Source organism: Panthera leo, chromosome D3, assembly GCF_018350215.1.
Source record: "Panthera leo isolate Ple1 chromosome D3, P.leo_Ple1_pat1.1, whole genome shotgun sequence".
Classification (NCBI taxonomy): domain Eukaryota; kingdom Metazoa; phylum Chordata; class Mammalia; order Carnivora; family Felidae; genus Panthera; species Panthera leo.
Genome location: NC_056690.1, coordinates 943419 through 962605, shown reverse-complemented (window position 1 = coordinate 962605; position 19187 = coordinate 943419). Strand labels below are relative to the sequence as shown.

Sequence of the window (19187 nt, the reverse complement as noted above, 5' to 3'; positions counted from 1 at the left end):
TTGTGCGCTGTGTTTTAAATGTTTGGTTCTTTCTTGTGTCTCCTACCTGTATTTTTAAGAGCAGTGCAAAACAGAACAAGAGAAAAAAAAGGTGTAAGCAGGTGGTAACTTGATGTTTTCCGCAGCCGGAAGAAGCGCTGAAGGGAGACAGTCTGGAGTCATCGGGACCGTAGGCTCCGCACGGTGTCCACGGAGGGCGAGCTGAGTAGCGTTAGTTGTTTGAGAAGCAGATCTCTCAGTGTGCCCTCGGCGATGCCGAGAACCCGGAAGCAGAGATCAGATTCTACTAGGACGGAGTGGGAGTGGGCAGCTCTTGGGTCTGAAGGCACGAAAGTGCTCTCGTGTTTGTAGTGACACTGTCTTGTAAACAGTTTTTTTAGTTTTAAGTTTGCCACAGTTTCAAATGTACGTGTGAGTTGCAAAAACAGTTTTTGGAAGAACTGCCTCTATGTCCTTTACCTGGATTCCCCGGACGTGCACCTTTTGCCCCTCTGTGGTGTCTTCGCTCTCTCCTCCGTGTGTCCGCACACGTTTCCCCCGGAAGTGGGTGACAGGCAGGTGCCCACGCCAGGCCATGCGCTTTTATCCCTAATCCTCAGCATCTGGTAGGGACGTTGTTCCCTTGCTTAACGCGGTACAAGTCGCATCAGTGCTACGACTAAGCCACGGCCCGCGTGCAGTTTTTGTCTCTTGCCTCGATGGTGTCCTTTATACAGCGGACTCTTAAACAGTGCAGGGGCACCATCCCCCTCGCACAGTGGAAAATCCACATACGGCTTTTGACTCCCCCAAAACTTAACTACCGAGAGCCTATTGTTGACCGGAAGCGTTACAGACGATCTAAGTAGTCAATTAATATGTTCTGCGCGTTATGGGTTTTATATATCGTGTTCTTACGGTAAGCTGTAGAGGAGGAAACCCTAAGGAAAAAGAGAAAACACAGTTGCAGCACTCTGCTGTCGCCAGCAATCTGCACAGACGTGGGCCTGTGCGTTTCAAACCCGTGTTGTTCGAGGGTCAGCCGTAGTGGTTTCACCCTAGTCTTGGGTCATTGACAGTGCTTGGTTGTCATGTCTCCATTAATGTCGTGGCACGTCTTTAATCTGGGCTGACTCCTTGTGTTTTTCTTTCCTTTTTTTTTTTTTTTTTTTTTTTACTGTTTGTTTATTTTTGAAGCAGAGAGAGACAGAGTGCCAGCGGGGGAGGGGCAGAGAGAGAGGGAGACACAGAATCCCAAGCAGGCTCCAGGCTCGGAGCTGTCAGCACAGAGCCCGACGTGGGGCTCGAACTCACGAATCACAGGATCATGACCTGAGCTGAAGTCAGATGCTTAACCAACCGAGCCACCGAGGTGCCCTGCTGGCTCCTTGGTCTTTCCTGACCTTCACCATTTTTAGTCGAGGCTGGCTGTTTTGTGGAATGTCCTTGGAGAGCAGGTTGTCTGACGTGGGCCGTGTAGCGTTGAGAGGAGTGCCGCAGAGGTGGCCCGTGCCTAGGTCACGGCCGTGTCGGGGCCGTGCGGTCCACGGTCCTGCAGCCGGTGACGCGCACTCTGACCGCTGGGGGAGGACGGCGTCCACCAGGCTTTTGCAGTGGAAGTTCTTCTCTTTCCTTTGGTAAATGGTGAGTAGTTTGGGGAAGATACTTTGAGACCGTGTAAATATCCCGTATCTCATTAAACTATCTTTCCAAAGTCCGCTTTCACCTTAAAGCTTGCAAAACGGATCGTCAAGCTCCGTTGTCCCTTCTGCACTTAGCGGTTGGCCATCTGCTGTTAACGGTGCGCTTTCTGTATTTGTTATGTAGGTTTTTATTTTAATCAGTGGATTAGGTCACTGATGGTACTTTTTTTTTAGCCTTATTTAATTCAGTGAAACTCGCTCTGTTTTGTCTCTAGTTCTATTGAGTTTCTAGTTCTGTTCTGTTTTGTTTCCGGTTCTGTTGTGTGGCCACCATGGCGGTCCAGAAACCGCTCTGTCGCCCTCTCTGAACCTTTGCTCTCTGCCTCTGTGGTTTTGCCGTTTCCAGAATGAAATCTAGAGGGAGCCCTACCGCGTGTGGCTTCTGTCGCTGAGTGTCCACGCTATGCCATTTACCAGTAGTCTTTTCTCGGTTTGTTTATTCGTTCACCCTTTGAAGGACACTTGGCTTGTTTACTTAGCACAGCTGCTGTCACTGTTCGTATCCAGCCTTGTGTGTGTGCGAACCTAGGCCTTTGTGTCCTGTGGGTACGACGCAACCTCAAAGGAGGACTGCGGGGTGTTGCTGAGTGTGGGTTCGATCTCAGGAGAAGCTGCCAAAGTCGCCCGGGTGGGGGGGGGGGGCTGTTCCGTGCCGCGTTCCTGCCACCCCCCCGTGGCTGCTGGGCCCCGTATGTCCTCTCTGGTCGTGCTGACATGTGTGCAGTGGTTCCAGTTTGTGGGCTCAACTGGCCAGCTGTGTATCTTCTTTGGGAAAGTCTTGGTGTTTCTTTGCCGAGTGTTGTAGTTGAATCGTGTGTGTCGCTGTCGCGTTTGAGAATTCTTTGTATCGTGAATGTGAGTTTCTTGTCAGGTACAAATTTGCACATGTTTTTCTCCTATTCTAAGGCTTATGCTTTTCTTCTTTTACACTATTTTTCACAGAGCAGAAGTTCTACATTTCGATGCACTGTTTTACCGTTTTTTTAATCTTATGGATTGTGCTTTTGGTGTCGTATCTCAACTCTTGGTTCAGCCTGAGGTCACAGATATCGCCTGTGATTTCTCCTGGAAGTTGTATGGTCCACGGTCCCCTCTGAGTAAAGTTGTGGATGACGTGGCAGACGTACGCAGAGGTTCATTTTTCTGCGTGTTGATTTCCTGTTGTGCCCGGACCGTGTCGTACACCCACTGTTCTGCTTCCCTTGCGCTGACTTTGCATCTTGGCCGAACACGAGCCGACTCTTGTCTGTGTGGGTCTCTTTCTAGACTCTTCGGTCTTCTCTTCGTGTGTGTGTCTTTCTGCCAGTGGCACACGTTGTCGGCCACCGTAGCTTTGTAGGAAGGCTTGAAACCAGTGTGGGTTCAACTTGCTTTTTTCAAAATTGGTCTGGTCATTCTCATAGAAATTTTAGAATCCGCTTTGTCGCTGTCTACGGAATTTAGATTGGGATTGTACTGAGTCTCTTGACCAGTTTGGGGAGGAGTAGTGTCTCGACCGTATTGAGCCTTCCAGTCTGGAATATGCCGTGTCTCTCTGTTTTGGTCATTTTTTGTTTTTGTCTGTGTTTTGGACTTTTCAGCATGCTGATTCCGTACCTATTTTGTTAGATTTGTAACCGAGTAGTCCGGTTTTTCTGCGGTACTGTAAATGGCAACCAAAAAAGAATTTGAGATGTTCCTTGCAAGTGTATAAGAATACGGGTGATTTATTTGAACCTATGTTCCACAACCTTGCTGAACTCTTTTATTAGTTTTAGGAGCTTTTCTGTAGATTCCGTGGCATTTTCTACATAGAGAATTGTGTCTGCAAAGGAGGCAAGATTTCTTTTTTCCCTGTCTATATGCCCTTTATTTATTTTTGTTTGTTTTGCCTTATTGCCCCGGCAAGGGCTTCCAAATATGCTCTTAAATGGAGTAGTAAGAGTAGACATTCTCACCTTCCTCCCGATGTTTGGGGGAAAGCATTTCGTTTCTCACCGGTGGGCCTGATATTTGCCTGCGGAGTTTATAGACGTCCTTCACCGGGTGGAGGGTTCTTTATGTCTAGTATTGATCGCGAATGGCTGTTGAATTTTGTCAGATGCTCTTTGTGCATCTGTTCGTGTGATCATGTGATCTTTCTTCTTTGGCCCGCGAGGGTGGTGAGTTCCGTCACATCGAGGTGTAATCTGTTGGAAGGACGTGCGCAGATCCTGAGCGTTAGGGTTTGTGGGCTTTGTCAAGTGCCCGCGTTGCCCACCTCCGCTGGGCCTCCTCGTGCCTCCGCCGTCGTCCGCTGCCCGTTCCCCTCCCCCTCTTCTATTGCTGTGTGTTTTGATGGTCAAATGGCAGGTGACGTGGAGACCTTCGAGCTGGCCCTCGGGCGCCATTGATGTGTTTGCGTCACTCTCTGAGCCCCTCCTTCCTTGCCAGCACAGAGCGTTTAAGGTTCATCCTGTGTATTCCTCGACCCAGCCCAGGCTTCGTTTCTGCACGGTTCCGGTTCCCTCTGGTGGGGAATAGTAATTTGGCCCTCAGACGCGTAGGTGCTTCTTGTAACGAGTCCGGCACGATCGAAGTTAAATTCTTTACGTTTGAGATCGTGGGAACTTCTATCAGCAGTGCGTCTTTCCGTTCATGCTTAGCAGAATGGAACGCATTATCGTGTTTATAGACGGGTTGATAAATGTTTGCCTGAGGACGGGGGGATGGGAAGGCAAGGAGTGCCCGTCAGCTTACGAGAAACAGGTGCGGTCTCCACAGTGACACAGATGATTAAGCCACTGTCATCCGCCACCACACTCACTAGGTTTCCAGAAGTGAAACTGGACAGAATCTGTTGACGTAGGTCAGTGGGATTCTCATCTACTTTTGGCGGGAATGTAGCATGGAGGTGTGTGGGAACATTTTGCGTGACCTGAAAAGGTGGACACGGGCAGACCCTTTGTCCCGTCAGCGTGCCGTGAGGAGTTCTCGAGCGTCTACACCGGAGACCGGCTACGGTAGCGTTCCCCACAGCGCTGGTCCTAATCGCCCCCGCCTGGAAAGAACCGGACGACCCCCAGCAGGAGCCCGGATCCGTGGATCGTTCACGTTCATACAGAGGAGTGCTGACGAGAGCCACCGGTGGGGAGGGGGGCGGCCGTGGTCCCGACGCCCGTGGGTGTGTGTGGGGCTCAGCCGCACCTTATGGAGCGGAAGGGCTTACGGGAGGTTCTCTAGGAAGCAGAGCCCAAGGAGTACCTTGTGGGGGGAGTCTGAGCTGACGGCGTCCCGGGAGGTGCACACTCGTGCACACTCGGCTCAGGTGGCGAGTCCCCGGGCGGGGCAGGGGGCAGGGGCAGGAGCGGCAGTCTGAGCCTCGTGAACAGCCCACGGGAGGTTGCTGTTACTACTCTTTCCAACTGCGTGTGTTCATTTTTCTCCTTTCCCTTCTCCACGTTTTATTATGAAGAACTTCAAACAGAAAAGTTGAACAGTGTTCAGTGAACAGCCATATCCCACTATTTAAATTCTCATCGATTTTACTATGCCTTTAAGGTCACATATGCGTTTTGGGATATTTTTTTGTGTGCGTGATATATTTTGTAATCAAATATTTAAGAGACTACGAGAGGAAGACCAGGGAGTCTCCAGTCTGAATTACAGGTCTCTGAGGCAAATATGACTGCGTGCCTTAGGAAACAGGAGAATGGAGTGTGTGGGAAAAGAGTTGAAATGAAAACACGTCCCTTGTTTTCTTTGGAAAAAACATCTCAGTTTGAGTGTTATTATTTATAGCCAGTAAGTCGTAGAGTTTTTATATTGTCTGATCTGTATCAACCAATGAAACGCTAGAAATAAATTCAGAATTTTCTGTGTTGCATATGTATTAATTTGCTTCCAGAAAATGCCGAGGCAGCGCTATGGGTAAGAGGTGTCCCGTGCACAGTAATGTGTACACGCGCGTGTATGCGCGCACACGTGTTCACGAGAAGAACCCTTGTAAGTAGTAGCTCTCAGTGATTTTTCTGTTAGGAAGTGAATAATTGCCCATAATTCCGTCCTTCTGACACTAAGGTGTTGTATGATATACGTCAGTTGACGCGGTGTATTTACTGTCTTTCAACCAACTCTCATGTTTTATTTACTTTCAATTGTTCTCATTTTGGCAGCTCCGAACATGCCATCATTTGGAGGAACTGTAATTCACTAAACCGGTTTTCTAAGTGTAGGTTCTACCTTTGCCGTTTGGAAAAAACTCTCAGGCGCAGCATCAGTGAATCAGGAAAGTCTGTCTGTGCTGCTTGCCGTGTGCCATCACTTGGTTTTCCGCCGACAGTGGACACGCAGCGGCCCGGCGTTACTTGGCCCGGCCGGGACAGTTAAGCATTCTGAGAAGGGTTTAAGACGGAGTCTCAGGATGACTTTCATTATTTGCGCCCAGTTTGAGGATTTTTATAATAACCTGATCGGTTGCCAGTTAAACTCTCCAAACAAATACAGAGTTCTCAGTTTGTGTATTCGTTCGCTTCTAGAAGAACTTGAGGCGTAATTCTATTAGAGCGCAGTTGTTTACAAGAGAATACTGTCTCATTATTTAGATTTTTTTAAAGCCTCCTAATTGAAGATTATTTTTCAGTGATGATGGCGTTAGAGAAAATGAATAATTACAGTCCCGTAACCTTACCCTACAGATGCTCTTGATTCTTCCGTGTGTGTCCATATCTTTATGTGTATCGTCACAAGCGTGTAGGTATAGACTGTGCAGAGGTTGGCAGCTTAGCGTGCTGCCACAGACATGCCGTTAGAAAGCACGAGTGCTTGTCCTGTCTGTGACGTCCTCGGTTTCCCTGGGCCACGGGTGAGCCCGGGGAGGCCGCCCGTGGAGCCTTGGGCTGAGAGAGCGGGAGCCGTCTCGTCCACGGCCCTCCCCACTCCCGAGTCCTCACCCCATTCTGACTTAGTTTATGGTTGGTTGGTTGGTTGGTTGGTCGGTTGGTGAAATTGCGTAGAAGTTTCCCCCCCGGGGACTGCCAGCTGCAATGACCGCTTCGTTTCTTCCTCAGAATAACTTGTCTGTTCCTTGCTCGGTGGCAGACCATCTTTTCTACAAGCTGCATTCCTGGTTCCCTCCATTGTTCCGTTTCTTGCCATAGCTTCTAGATTCCCTGCAAATTATGTTGTGTTCTATGGATACAGTTCGTTCTGATGTTTTCTCTTAAAATGGGGACTCAGAATTCAGTTCCAGCAGAGACCATCTCTTTTCTCTGTTTTCTGATTTTGTTTTCAAGAGTTCTAATAAATGATTGCTAACTGAAATCAGGTTTGTATTTTAAACACCGCAGCTTCTTTCCCAGTAAAACGCCCGTGAAGACAGCGTAAAAGGAAGCGAAGTCATTCCGAAAGCAAGAGTTGGTGGCAGTGAGGAAGCCGGGACGAGAGAGGCTGGCCCTCCCTGCCCGGGTCCATGAGGAGCACGGGTGGTTTGGTTTCGTGACATCCAGTTTTCCAGCTTCTTCGTGTAGACATGCAGCCTCCCAGCACCGTTTTCTGGAGGACTTTCCATTCCCTCTGGGTGCTGTGTAGCCTCGAGGACGTGACCGGGTAGCATACGTGCGCGTGTCCTGGGCTCTGTCCGGTTCTTGTTGTGCGCCACCCTGGTCCCCGGCCCTTTCCAGGGCCGCAGAGTCTGGTCCCCTCGTCTCCTCTCGGGACTGCTTTCGGTTCGCTGAACAGCCCACTCTGCTGTCCAGGGAATTCTTACTCCAGATATTTTGTTTTTCAGTTCTGGAATCTCCATTTGGTTCTCTTAATAGTTTCTTTTTTCTGGTCGAGATTTTTTCTCGTCCTTCGTTACGGTATGTTTTCTTTATGTCTCCGTGCATACTTGTTAAAGCCACTGTGGAATCTTTGCTGCTGATTCCAGTATTTGCGTTACGCGGGGTCTGTGTCCGTGGACTGTATTCTGAGTGTGGCTCGTGTTTTCCTGTTACTTTGTGTTTTTGGGTGATTTTGAATGTCACGAACGACAGGTTACAGATACTCGGGATGCTGTTAGGGTCTTCTGAGGAGCACTGACTGTTTAGCTTTCATAGTTACCGTGTTTGAATCTTAACTGTGAAAGCCGGTGTCCCGAGTGAGGGCCCCTGAAATCTCAGTGTGGTTTTGTCGGCCTGTGCTTGGCGTCTTTGTTTTGGCGTTGTCTTAGGAGAAAGCCAGAGATCAGCAAGAGAACTCGGGGCCTCCCTGTCTCCAGCCGTCTCCTGGGGTGATTCCCCCTTCCTTCCTTCTTCTGTGGCCTCCTGCTCTCTGTCCTGGTGGCCTTCAAGCCATTGAGTCTCTGTGTGTCTGGTTCTGAGCTGCTCCGTACGGCACACACTGGGGCCTGCCCTCCTGCCGCAGACCTCCTGGTTCGCTTCCCCGCTTGCAGGCGTCCGGTCCTATCCTCCAGGTTTATGTCTGTCGGGAGTATGTGTAGTCCAGTAGGAAGCACTTGGCCGTTACTGGAGACACAACCCTCTATCGGTTTCTTTTATTTAACAACAACAACAACAGCATTTTTTTATTACAAAGGTAGTATATGTTCATTGTAGAACGTTTGGAACATTTAGAAAAGTACACACACATGCACACACACAAAGTACAAATTGCCTGTAATCCTGTCCCCAGACGTAGCCACTGTTCACATATCGTGTGTTTTTCAAATCATTCTTTTCTTTCTTCTCCTTTCCTTCCTTCCTTCCCACATCTTCACTGAATGCAAATGGGGGTGCTACTGTCCCATTGGGTCAGCCACTGCACCTTTCCCCACAGGAGGCCATGCCCTGCTGGGGCTGGCTGGTGCGGGCAGCGTGGGGCCCACCCTGGGACAGCAGGCCCCACAGCCCCCGCGGGCCATCATGGGGCCCATGCCTTGTTCAGGGCATGTGTAACTTGGCCTTTAAAATGGTTGGCTAAGTAGAGTGGACAGAGTTGAATTGTTAAAAAAAAAAATTAGCAACTGGTGATTGGTGAACATCGTCCTTAGCATTTAGCATTTAGGTTGGTGGAGAGATGTGAATGGCGTGGGCGCCCAGACTTGCCTGGTGCCTGTCTTGCTTGGCCAGTAGGTTTTCATTTGAACATCTTAAATCAGCCAGCCCTACGGTGTAGGACAGATGAGTATCAAGCGGGGCGCTAACTTGCAAAAATGCCGTGTGAGGACCCAGGTTTATCGGATGGTTGTCTGTCGAGGAGGGTTTTAGGGTCATCTTCCAGGCGGAAGAAAATCGCAACCTTCCTTTTTGTTATTCAGCTTTTGTTTTTTGGTGGGGGGTGAGTGATGGCAGGCAGCGTGATGGACAGGGAGGCCGAGCTGTCGCATTTAGGACTGGCGTTTCCCGACACTGGCGGGTCCTCTGCTGTCGCTGTTGGTGCAAAGCCCGCTCGTCTCTGGGGGAGTGTGGCCCTGCATTGATAGGAAACTCCGTTAAAACCAGAATAAGATCTGTCACAAGTCCTTTTTGTCCCTCCAGAGGTAAGTTAGAGCTTGAAGCTACTTGTTACATATAAATCTACGTCACACGCAGCGGGCAGATAATGTGTCGGCAGAGACTAGTGAGGCCAGTGTGGAATAATCACGATAGTTCGGTTTATGCCTGTTCTCTGAGGCACCTACGTGATCAGAATCTCATGTTTTCATTTTCTTTTTCAGCAGCAAGCTCTCGCGGGGGCCCTTGTGGCAGGGGCCGGAAGTGTGGGCGAAGCGGACCCCTTTAAGAGGCAGCAGGCGGGGCCCCCAGCAGGTACGTCCCGGAGCCCGGGCCTGCGCGGCCTCAGGGACCCGTTAGCTTCCTGCCGTGGGAGGTGCAGCGTGACGGCCGCGTGAACGCCGACGCACGTGGCTTGGGTTCGTTTCTTTGTCCTTTGAAGGTAATTTTGTTGTTTTGACGACGACCAGCTGAAGAGAACACTCATGTGGCTGTGTGTGTGCGCTGGGGGCGGAGGTGTGCCCGTTGGATTGGGCGTGTCCGTTTTGGTTCTCTGTGCCCTGGCAGGCTCTTGAGTCCTTAAAAGGACTGCGGGTAAAGCCGTCTTATTTTTCGAGTCGTTACTCATTTTTTCATACGGAAGTTTTTCTTCCAGTTACAAGAGCCCACATTTTACGTGAAAAAGTCGGGCAGTCGCGGAAGGCGTGACTCAAGTCTGCCTCTGCTGTGGCGGTACGTCCCGCACCCCGGCCACCTGCCGGCGGCGTCCCCGCGTGCACGCACCTGAGGACGTGGAGGCGCGCTCTCTGTGACAGCTGACGACAGGGCCGTCGCTTCCTGGGCCGTCCTGTCCTGCCAGGGACCGCGCTCTCCCTGCCGGCTCTCGCCCTCGGGTGCACGGCGGGTCCTTTCCTCCTCAGACCTTTGCTGGCGCTCCCTTTCGTTACCACCTTTGTTCTTTTACGGTGAGCACAGTCGGACATCTAGTCCCAGATTGTTTTCGACGTGTCCGTCACTGTGTCTGAGGAGGAAACTCCCAGAAAGGGAATTACTCCCTGAGAGTGTGTTGGGGTACACACGGCCCCACGGCAGGCTCGGCCTGTTTCGGGTCCGTCTGCAGTTTCTGTCATGCTCACGTTTTGACCACTTAAAAATTTTTTTTTAATGTTTATTTTTGAGAGAGACAGAGCACGAGCAGGGGAGGGACAGAAAGAGGGAGACACAGAATCCGAAGCAGCTCCACACTCTGAGCTGTCAGCACAGAGCCGGATGCGGGGCTCAAATCCACGAACCGTGAGATCATGACCTGAGCCAAAGTCGGACGCTCAACCGACTGATCCCCCCCAGGCGCCCCACATTTTGGCTTTTTTATGAAGTACGATTACTCCTTTGGTGTTTGTTAATCTGATGGGTGCAAATATCTTTTGTTTTTCTGTGGATCTCTTCAATGTAGCTTTTCATGCTTATTAACCGTTCGTGAGTCCCCCTCTGCTCAGCTGTTCATGCTCTTTGCCGTTTTGTGTGTCCGGTGGCTGGCAGTTTTCCCACGAACTTGGAAGAGCTTTCCACGTGGCGGCCACATCAGCCTTTTGCCCGCACGTGTGCAGAACCCTCAGTCTCCAAGGATGTCACTCCCCCTTCGTTCACTCTTGTGTGAGACTGCTTCTAATACTTGCAGAGTTTTAATGAAAAGAAATTCTATTTATCGACCGTACCTCTTCTGGCTTCTGGACTTTGAGTCACATAGAGGAGGGCCTCCCTGTTCAAAGATTATAAAAACACTTACATGTGGTTTTTCTACTACTTGCACGGTTTTATTTTTATATCAAATTGCACCTTTTCTGAAAATTATTCTAGAGCAGTCTAAGAGGCCTCGGCTTGAAGTGGGCCACCAGGGGGCAGTTTTCCAGCACCCGGGGGCGAATGCAGGCGTTCCTCTTCAGCAGCTAATGCCGACAGCTCAAGGTAAGGCCCGGCGCCGGGAGATCTCCTGGCTCAGAAAAAGCGTGTGCAGAGAGGGGTCTTGTGGCCCAGCTTCGGGCCGGGATGCGCGCGGTCATGGCACACGGGGCGAGTGGTTCCTGGGGCCCGGCCACTGCTCTGAGCGCCGGTCCGCGCAGGGAGAGGAGGCCCCGCGGGTGTGCTCCCGGCCCTGGAGCTGCCGTCTCCTCGTCCTCGGGCCCCAGACACCTGCGCACTCCTTGATCGCTGCTGCAGTAGGGACCCCGGTGACCGTTCTGTTCCGCCTGATGCTAGCTTGCGAAGGTCGAGCGCCCGTCTTTCCTCTCTCGCGGGCTCACTCCTGCCATTGGGTTTACGGGGCCAAGTTGCCACCGGTCGGATTCCCCGTCGGGAGTGTGTGATGGCTGAGGCGCGGGTCCGTGACGAGCAGCGGGTTGCTCGGGACTCCAAAGTCAGCGCTGCCGGGACTTCTCCTGTCTTGCAGGAGGGATGCCTCCTGCCCCTCAGGCCGCTCAGCTCGCCGGACAGAAGCAGAGCCAGCAGCAGTACGACCCGACCACGGGGCCTCCGGTGCAGAACGCCGCCAGCCTGCACACCCCGCCGCCGCAGCTCCCTGGCAGGCTGCCCCCGGCCGGCCTCCCCGCCGCGCCCCTCCCGCCGGCGCTGCAGTTTGCTCAGCAGCCGCAGGCGGTGGAGCCCCACGCACAGCTCCACGTCCCGGCCAAGGCCCAGCCGCCGAGCGTCCCTGTGCCCGCGCCCCCGCCCGGCCAGCTGCCCGCCCCGCCGCCGCAGCCCGTGCCGCAGGCCCCGCACGCCCCGATGCCTGGGAAGGCTCAGATGCAGGCCGCCCCGCTCTCCCAGCCGCAGGTACTTGGTGGGCACCTGTCCTGTCGGTTAGAACAGGGGCAGAAGCTAAGCGTGCTCTGGGTGGGGCATGTGCCACACCGCCATCGCGGGGTCTGCCCGTGGCTCGCCGTCCCGCTCGGAGCCAGTCCCCCGCTCAGCGTCGTCTTACCCGGCTCTGGAACCACAGTCAGGTCGTTGAAACACCAGAGAACAGAACAGCTTTGGTTGCTGGTTGCGGTTTAGTGGGAGCTCAGAGGGCCGCGTGGCCGTCGTCCCGGCTGACGTGGCCAGTGGTGTGGGAAGGGTGCCGTGGGAGCGCCGGCCGGGCCTGCTGCCGGGCCCTCTGCGGTGCTCTGCGCTCCGTGAACCTGTGTTTGTATCCATCGTGCTCCTCCTCCCCTGCGGGTTGCTGTTTCTGAAAAGCGTGTGGTGAACCGCTCACCGTGCCCGAGGGGCGGCGGGTCCCTGAAAGTGAGCGTGAACCACTGGGAGCACTGCGGGGAGCACTGCGGGGAGCACTGCGGGGTGGCCGGTGGTGTTCTCAGGGAGCTGTCTTAGCGTGTATGTTGGAGCCCCCTGGGAAGGCTTCCCCTCCCTCTGGCCATTTCCCTTACGAACAAGGGGGTTTCCTTGGTGGCTTTCGACTCAAATGCTTCGTGGCCGCTCGAGGTTGATGGTGAGGCTTGAGCTTGTGTGGAAACGGAGCGACAGCAGTCACGGCTGCTTTGTGCTCGCCGCGGGCCTGCCGCCGCGTGCCGTGCGGAGCCTTCGTCGGCTCTCCTTTCTTTCGTCTGCCGGGCAGCCCTTTGCCGTAGGATCTTTCTTGTCCCCGTTTTGCCATAAGAAGGCCCGAGGGGCCGCGTACCTGGGCGAGATCCCGCAGCCTGCGGCCGGAGGAGCTGCGGTCTGCACCCCGACCGCGTGCGGGGCCTCTCGTGTGGGCCCGCGTCACGGCTGCGCGCGCCTGGTGGAGGAGGGCGCTGCCGCCTGGGCAGCCGAGCCTCCCCGGGCCACCGCTTCCCTCGGAGCTTTGTGCAGGCCGGCCTCCGGGTTTGGAACACTTGGTCTCTCTGAGCCGCATGCTGAGGTTTCGCCTGGATTCCGCGACCCGCCCTTGTCGATGAAAGGATCAGCTCCTTACGGACCCCACGGAAATCTGTCCCTTGTGCCCTGGCTAGAGGCTGACGGACCTTCCCTGTGAGGGCCCAAACGGCAGGCGGGAGAACGCGTCAGGCCTGTGGGCTGCACGGTTTGTGCTGCAGCCTCTTTCCCCCGCCGTGGATGCTGAGTGGCCCCCGAGCACGCACGTGAGGGCCGTGCCCGGACCTCCAGCGCCTTCTCTCCACACGGTGCGGCCGGCGGCGGGAGGACGCTGGAGGCCCGCGCCTGCTTGGGTGCGGTGTTGCGGTCTGTGTCTTCCCGGGTTCCAGCTTGTAAATGTGGCGCGTTGGCAGCCGTCGGCGCTCGGCCCTCTTAGGCTGCGCCGGCGCCTTGCCCGCCCTGCTCCCGGCGCCCCCACGGAATTCCCGCGTGAACTGGGCTTTGTCTTCGGTCCGGGAGGAGGGCCCTCTGGTTGCACACGCTTTGACGTACGGAGAGGGTGTCTCACCCGACGGCCTGCCTGCCATGACGGGCACAGGGGATTTGTATTTGCTTTCCAGAGAAAGGGTGCAAGGTGACCACTGGGTAGTTTTTAGTTTAGAAGAATCTTATACAATTAATTCTAAAAAAACCCCATAAAACAGGAGAAAGTGCTAGAAAAGGTAAAAACCAAAAGAAGCTCCCGTGGGATAGCCAGCGCGTGAAAGCCCATCTGTGACGTGCTGCGCGTGTGTGTGTGTGCACGTGTGTGTGTGCGCACACGTGTGGGCCTCGTTCACACTGCCGCAGGAGGGGCTCCGGCGCGCTCGCCGATGTGGGCGCACGAGCAGGGCTCAAGTCTCCTCTTCACTTCCGGCCTGTTTTCTGCCCGCCAGGCGGTGGCGTCCACAAGACCACCCGTGGACCCCGCCCAGCCTTGTCAGCGGCCCCCACCAGCTGCCTCTTCTACCTCGTCCCTCACTCCCGCCAGCGGCTCTGGCCCATCGCCAGCACGGGCCTCCACAGGGAACAGACCCTCCTCGGCAGCCAGCAAGTCACTGTCTCCAGTCACCTCCCGGTCCCCAGGGGCAGCCGTGTCAGCACCCCCGAAACCGCAGAGCCCAGCTCAGAACGCCGCCCCGCCCCAGGACAGCTCTCAGGATAAGCTGGCAGAACAGATAGCACTGGTAAGTGCGCTTAAAACCATCTCAAGAAGGTTGTGAAATGTGTTCCAATTTGTGAGGCGCATTTGATCTTAATTTCTAAGGATGCGGTAGTTTGAAACTGAGCGCTTGGTAGTGAGGACGGTCGAACGTAGTTTGTGGTCGCTTAGAGACCAAGGTTACAAGCAGGTTGTCTTTTTTTGCATTTTTAAAAAACTTTTTTTAATGTTTATTTCTGGGAGAGACAGAGTGTGAGCAAGGGGGTTGGGGGGTGGGGGGAGGGCAGAAAGAGAGGAGGACCCAGAATCCGAAGCAGACTCCGGGCTCCAAGCGGTCAGCACAGAGCCTGACGCGGGGCTCGAACCCACGAACCGTGAGATCGTGACCTGAGCCGAAGTCGGACGCCCAACCGACCGAGCCGCCCAGGCGCCCCTCGCGGAGGTCGGCTCGGGAGAGAAGGTCCGTTCTGTGCCGACATCACAGCCTGTGCTCGCCGTGGGCTGCGGGTGAGGGTCAGGAGGGCTGCCCAGGCCGGCGTGGCCGTGGCCCAGCACCTAGTTAGCACTTGCCATTTGTGGGGTGACTGAGCGGTGGTGTCGTTAGACTTCGTCAGGGGAATCTAACTCGTCAGAGTTGGCAGGATGCCGCCGCCCCGGTGCTGCCGGCTGTCCTCTGTCAACCCTGTGGCCCTGTGTGGCCAGTCTTGGGCGATCGGTTTCTCCCCTCCCCGGTGGTTTTGGAGCCAGGGCCAGACGTGTGTTGTGTCCCTCGTAAGCGCTCTGACACGAGCGTCGGCCTGTGCCTTGTGTCCTTGATTCTGGGACGGGGCGGGAGCCTTCGACCCTCGTGTCCAGTCTGGTCTTTCTTGCTGAGGCTTCGTGGACGCGGGGTCAGGATTAGCGGAGTTCGCTTCTGATCGTGTGCCGGACGCCCCCTCCCCTGCGCTCCCGGCAGGAGAACCAGACCCATCAGCGCATCGCAGATTTGAGGAAAGAAGGCCTGTGGTCCCTCCGGCGACTGCCCAAGCTGCAGGAGGCCCCGCGCCCCAAGTCGCACTGGGACTACCTGCTGGAGGAGATGCAGTGGATGGCCACGGACTTCGCCCAGGAGAGGAGGTGGAAGATGGCCGCGGCCAGGAAGGTGGGTGAGGCCCAGCGGCTGCGTGGCCCAGCTCGAGTACGCCGCCGTGCGTGGCGGGGTGTGGACCGGGTCTCGGAGGGGGCCGGCTCCTTCGCCTGAGGAGCGTTTTGCTGTTGTCTGGAAAGCGACTGCCCTGTGGCTTCTTCCCGAGGGGCCAGCGCGGTCTCCCGTGGCTCTGGGATTCGCGGAACGGGATGTAGGTTCCCTCTGTGGCCAGTCTGTCCCGGCCCTTGGAGCGAGGATGCCCGGGGTGAGGCGGGGTGGGCGCCGAGCAGGCTCGGGGTCGGGAGCGGGCAGAGGCTGGTCAGTCGGTGGGGCAGCTTGGGTCCCGGCCCTGCCTGGTCTTGTGGTCTGGTGTCCCCCTCCCGGTTCTGGCGGAGGGCGGGTCTCTTCCTCACCGGTTCCGGAGCAGGCGCCCCGTCCTGGGGCGCCGCCAGTAGAAGGCAGTGCCGGTACTGGGAGAGTGTGGACAGGGACCAGAAATGTTAGGTCTCCGCATACGAGGCAGCTGTGTCCTTGCTCACGCGTAAGTGGCACCGGGCCCTGCTCTCACGCTGCTGCATCACCGTCTGTCCCTCAGGGCCAACTGTTCCCTTCTTCCCGCGCCCTCAGGCCTGGGGGGCGGTCCTGTGTGCCCTGCCGTCCACCTCCGTCCCCTCTGCGGTCCCCACGTAGGTTTGGTAGAGGGAACCCGAGAGCTTTGGAAGCAGTGGGACGTGAGCATAAAAGGTCTTGAGTCCCGTTAATGGAATTTCAGAGAAACCTGACTGCTCCTTGGGCACATCTCATAGAGGAGGGTGGGCCTGAGCGTGTGGGCACCGGGTGGATGGGGCAGGTGGCAAGCCACCGAACCCTGCGCTGTGGCCACGTGCTGCCCCTCTCACACGGCCCCGTGCCGAGGGTGTGATCGGACCAGGATGTCGCCCCGAGGAGTCTGTGTGTGGGTGGCCATCTGCAGTGTCCAGCTGGCCCCCAGCTTGGGGTCCCACAGCCGGGCGTGCTCTGGCTCGTAGTGTGTCTGTGTCAGGTTCCTTATCGGCACCTGTACTTTGTTTGTTCGTTTCGAGAGAGAGGGAGAGAGTGCAGGCGAGAGTGCGCCCGCGTGTGAGTGAGCCCACGTGGCAAGCAGGAGAGGGGGAGAGGGAGAATCCCAAGCAGGCTTCACGCTGTCAGCACAGAGCCTGACGGGCTCGATCCCACCAACCGTGAGATCGTGACCTGGGCTGGAGTCGAGAGTTGGGTGCCCAACCCACTGAGCCACCCAGGCGTCCCTCTCAGCACCTTTTTCGAGGACTGCTGGGATGATGTAAGAGCATTTGTTCTAGAAAGCAGTTTGGGATTTAAAGCAAAAGCCTCGAAAAATATGAATCCCCTCCCCCCAGCATGTTTCGTGCCTTGCAATTAAATACATCTTGCCGGGGCGCCTGGGTGGCTCAGTCGGTTAAGCATCCGACTCTTAATTGGGGCTCAGGTCATGATCTCAAGGTTTGTGGGATCGAGCCCCACGTTGGACTCTGTGCTGACAACTTTCTCCCCTCTCTCAAATGACTAAACGTTTAAAATAAATAAGCGTATGTTGCTGCACTTGGGCAGCGGAAGGGATGCTTTTGTTACAAACGTTACTCCACGTTTGGTGGGCAGGTGTGAATCGCATGTCAGATGAAGAAAGAAGGCTGTAACACAATTTGGCGTTCTTTCTGGAGAAGAATAAGCGTGGTTAGCAAACGGCACTTCGTGGACAGTCAGACGGGGTGTCGGTGGGGTTTTTGCTGGCGCCGCGTGTCCCCCGCGCCCTCAGATCAGACGGAATGTGTGAGCTCCCCCAGCTGAGAAGTTCCTGCGCTGTGCGGACGCGCCTCCTGGGGCGTGACTCCAGGCTCTCGACCTTTCGTTTGCTAGCTCGTCAGGACCGTGCTGCGCCATCACGAGGAGAAGCAGCTTCGTGAGGAAAGGGGAAGGAAGGAGGAGCAGAACCGATTGAGACGAATTGCTGCCTCGACTGCCAGGGAAATAGAGTGCTTTTGGTCAAATATTGAACAGGTGAATCCTGAAATTTAAACGAAATTTAAGTTAAACCTAACAGCACCAACTGTGCCTTCCGAGCACGCCTGACCGAGTGGCCCGGAGACCCAGGCGGGGAGAGCCCGCGGCGTGGTTGGCCGTGGGCGTGAGCGCACGGGCCCTCGTCTGCCGCTGTGGGTGCCGTGTGCTTCGCGGGGCTCCGAGGGGCTCTGCGGCGCTGCCGGCGCGTCCGTTAGCGTGGGCGCTGTCCCGGGAGACGGCTCCGCCTCGCTTCCCGTCGCGGGCAGCGGGTGGCTGCAGAGCGCCCGCAGCGCTATGCCGAGACCTCCGTCGTCAAGTGCCTCGGGGGGAGGTTGGGACGGCCGTGCTGTCAGACGCCGTGGCGGGACCTCCAGAAGCCCCCTCAGTGCCGTCTGTGTCCCACTCTTTGCGCCTAGGTCGTGGAGGTGAAACTGCGAGTGGAATTGGAGGAGAGAAGGAAGAAGGCCTTAAATTTGCAGAAGGTTCCCAGGAGAGGTAGGACTCTCGTTAAAAGTCTTCACCGTTCCCGGCGCCGCGCTGGGACCCCGCCGGCCCGCTGCTGGCCGACGTGGCGGCACCCAGGGCGCTTGCGCGTTGGTCTGAGCATCTGCTCGGCCCGACACTACACGTCTGCCTGCGTGGCCGCTCTGTGGCTTAGCTCAGCGCTCTGAGGCACCCCCGGGCTGGTCCGCTTTTGGGGTGCTCTCAGATTGAGGGTCTGAGCCAGTCACCTGGGGCTAGGCCCGGACACTGGGCTGAGTTCTCCAAGGCACTCGCCCCCGGTGGGGCCCCGCTGTGGCTGCTGGGGGGTCTCCGCGGCACTCAGAAGCGGCTGCCCCGTCATCGGGCACTGGCAGAAGCGGCTGCCCTGGGGGGCGGGGTGGCACGGGCAGCGCGACGGCCCTCCTGTTGATGAGGAAGTCGAGGCAGAGTGGTGGCCTCTGCTCAGTCCTACGGCCGTTAAGATTGTAGAAATCACAGAAGACAGGCTTTGCCACCTAGCCTCCCTGTCCCTCTCCAGATCAGAGACGTCCGGAGAGCGGCCAGCGCACTTTGTAGGTACAGGGGTGCGGGCTGGTTCCCAGAAGAAAGGAGCGGAACTCATTCCTGCTGTATTCCTCCCGTGGGGAGGTGGCAACAGGGTGCAGCCTGCACAGGCAGTGTCAGTGAAAGCGAATCATGTTCCCTGTCTCTAGGAAAAGAGTCGAGACCTAAGGGGCTTGATGTCTTGCCAGAAGCTTTCCTGGTAAGTTGAGGAGGGCTGCTGTACGGGGTAAGAGTGTGGAAGCCGTGTGCGTGAGACGTGGTGCCTGGGGTTCCTCCTCTTGTCTGGAGAAACGTGGACGCCTCTGTAGTGTGCTCTTCTGTTCAGAGTCGGTTCACTTTGGGGAAGAAAAGTGGTTCTTCTCCTTGTTAGGCTCCCATGGGGTGTTGATCTGGGGACATGGGAAGACGCGGGTGGGACTGTGGGGTTAGTGTCACCTACCTGCTGCCCAGCGCCTTTCCTGTGCCCAGACTGCTTGTCCTGGGCTCACCAGGGCCTTCCCGGGAGCACGCGAAATGGACGTTTCTGCTTCGGTGTCCCATTCTTTGTGAATTTTATTCTGTGTTTCAGGAGTCAGCACTGTCTGGAAGGAAAAGAAAAGCTAGCACATCCCTGACCGATGACGAAGGTCTGTTCCCCGGTACTCTCTTCGCCGTCTGTGTGACGAGCCCTCAAACTGTAGGCCGGGGGCATCCTCAGTGTACTCAGGGTGCCCGGTGGCCCAGTGACTTGTGTCACGGGACCAGGCGCCTTGGAGGGTGGGGGAGGGGACGGTGGAGGAGGCAGAGCGCAGGAC

At 55.8% G+C, this 19187-nt stretch overlaps 1 protein-coding gene across 1 annotated transcript in view; it reads left to right on the top strand.

Annotated features, from left to right (window-relative positions):
- The window catches only part of EP400 (E1A binding protein p400), a 97871-nt gene that overhangs the window by 17130 nt on the left and 61554 nt on the right, over window positions 1–19187 (top strand). Inside the window, exons 4-12 of the mRNA XM_042911081.1 lie at window positions 9340–9427; window positions 10970–11077; window positions 11559–11941; window positions 13897–14187; window positions 15118–15303; window positions 17203–17343; window positions 17763–17841; window positions 18543–18592; window positions 18962–19019. Of these exons, the coding sequence (XP_042767015.1) occupies window positions 9340–9427; window positions 10970–11077; window positions 11559–11941; window positions 13897–14187; window positions 15118–15303; window positions 17203–17343; window positions 17763–17841; window positions 18543–18592; window positions 18962–19019 (1384 nt within the window). The remainder of the gene's footprint in view (window positions 1–9339; window positions 9428–10969; window positions 11078–11558; window positions 11942–13896; window positions 14188–15117; window positions 15304–17202; window positions 17344–17762; window positions 17842–18542; window positions 18593–18961; window positions 19020–19187) is intronic.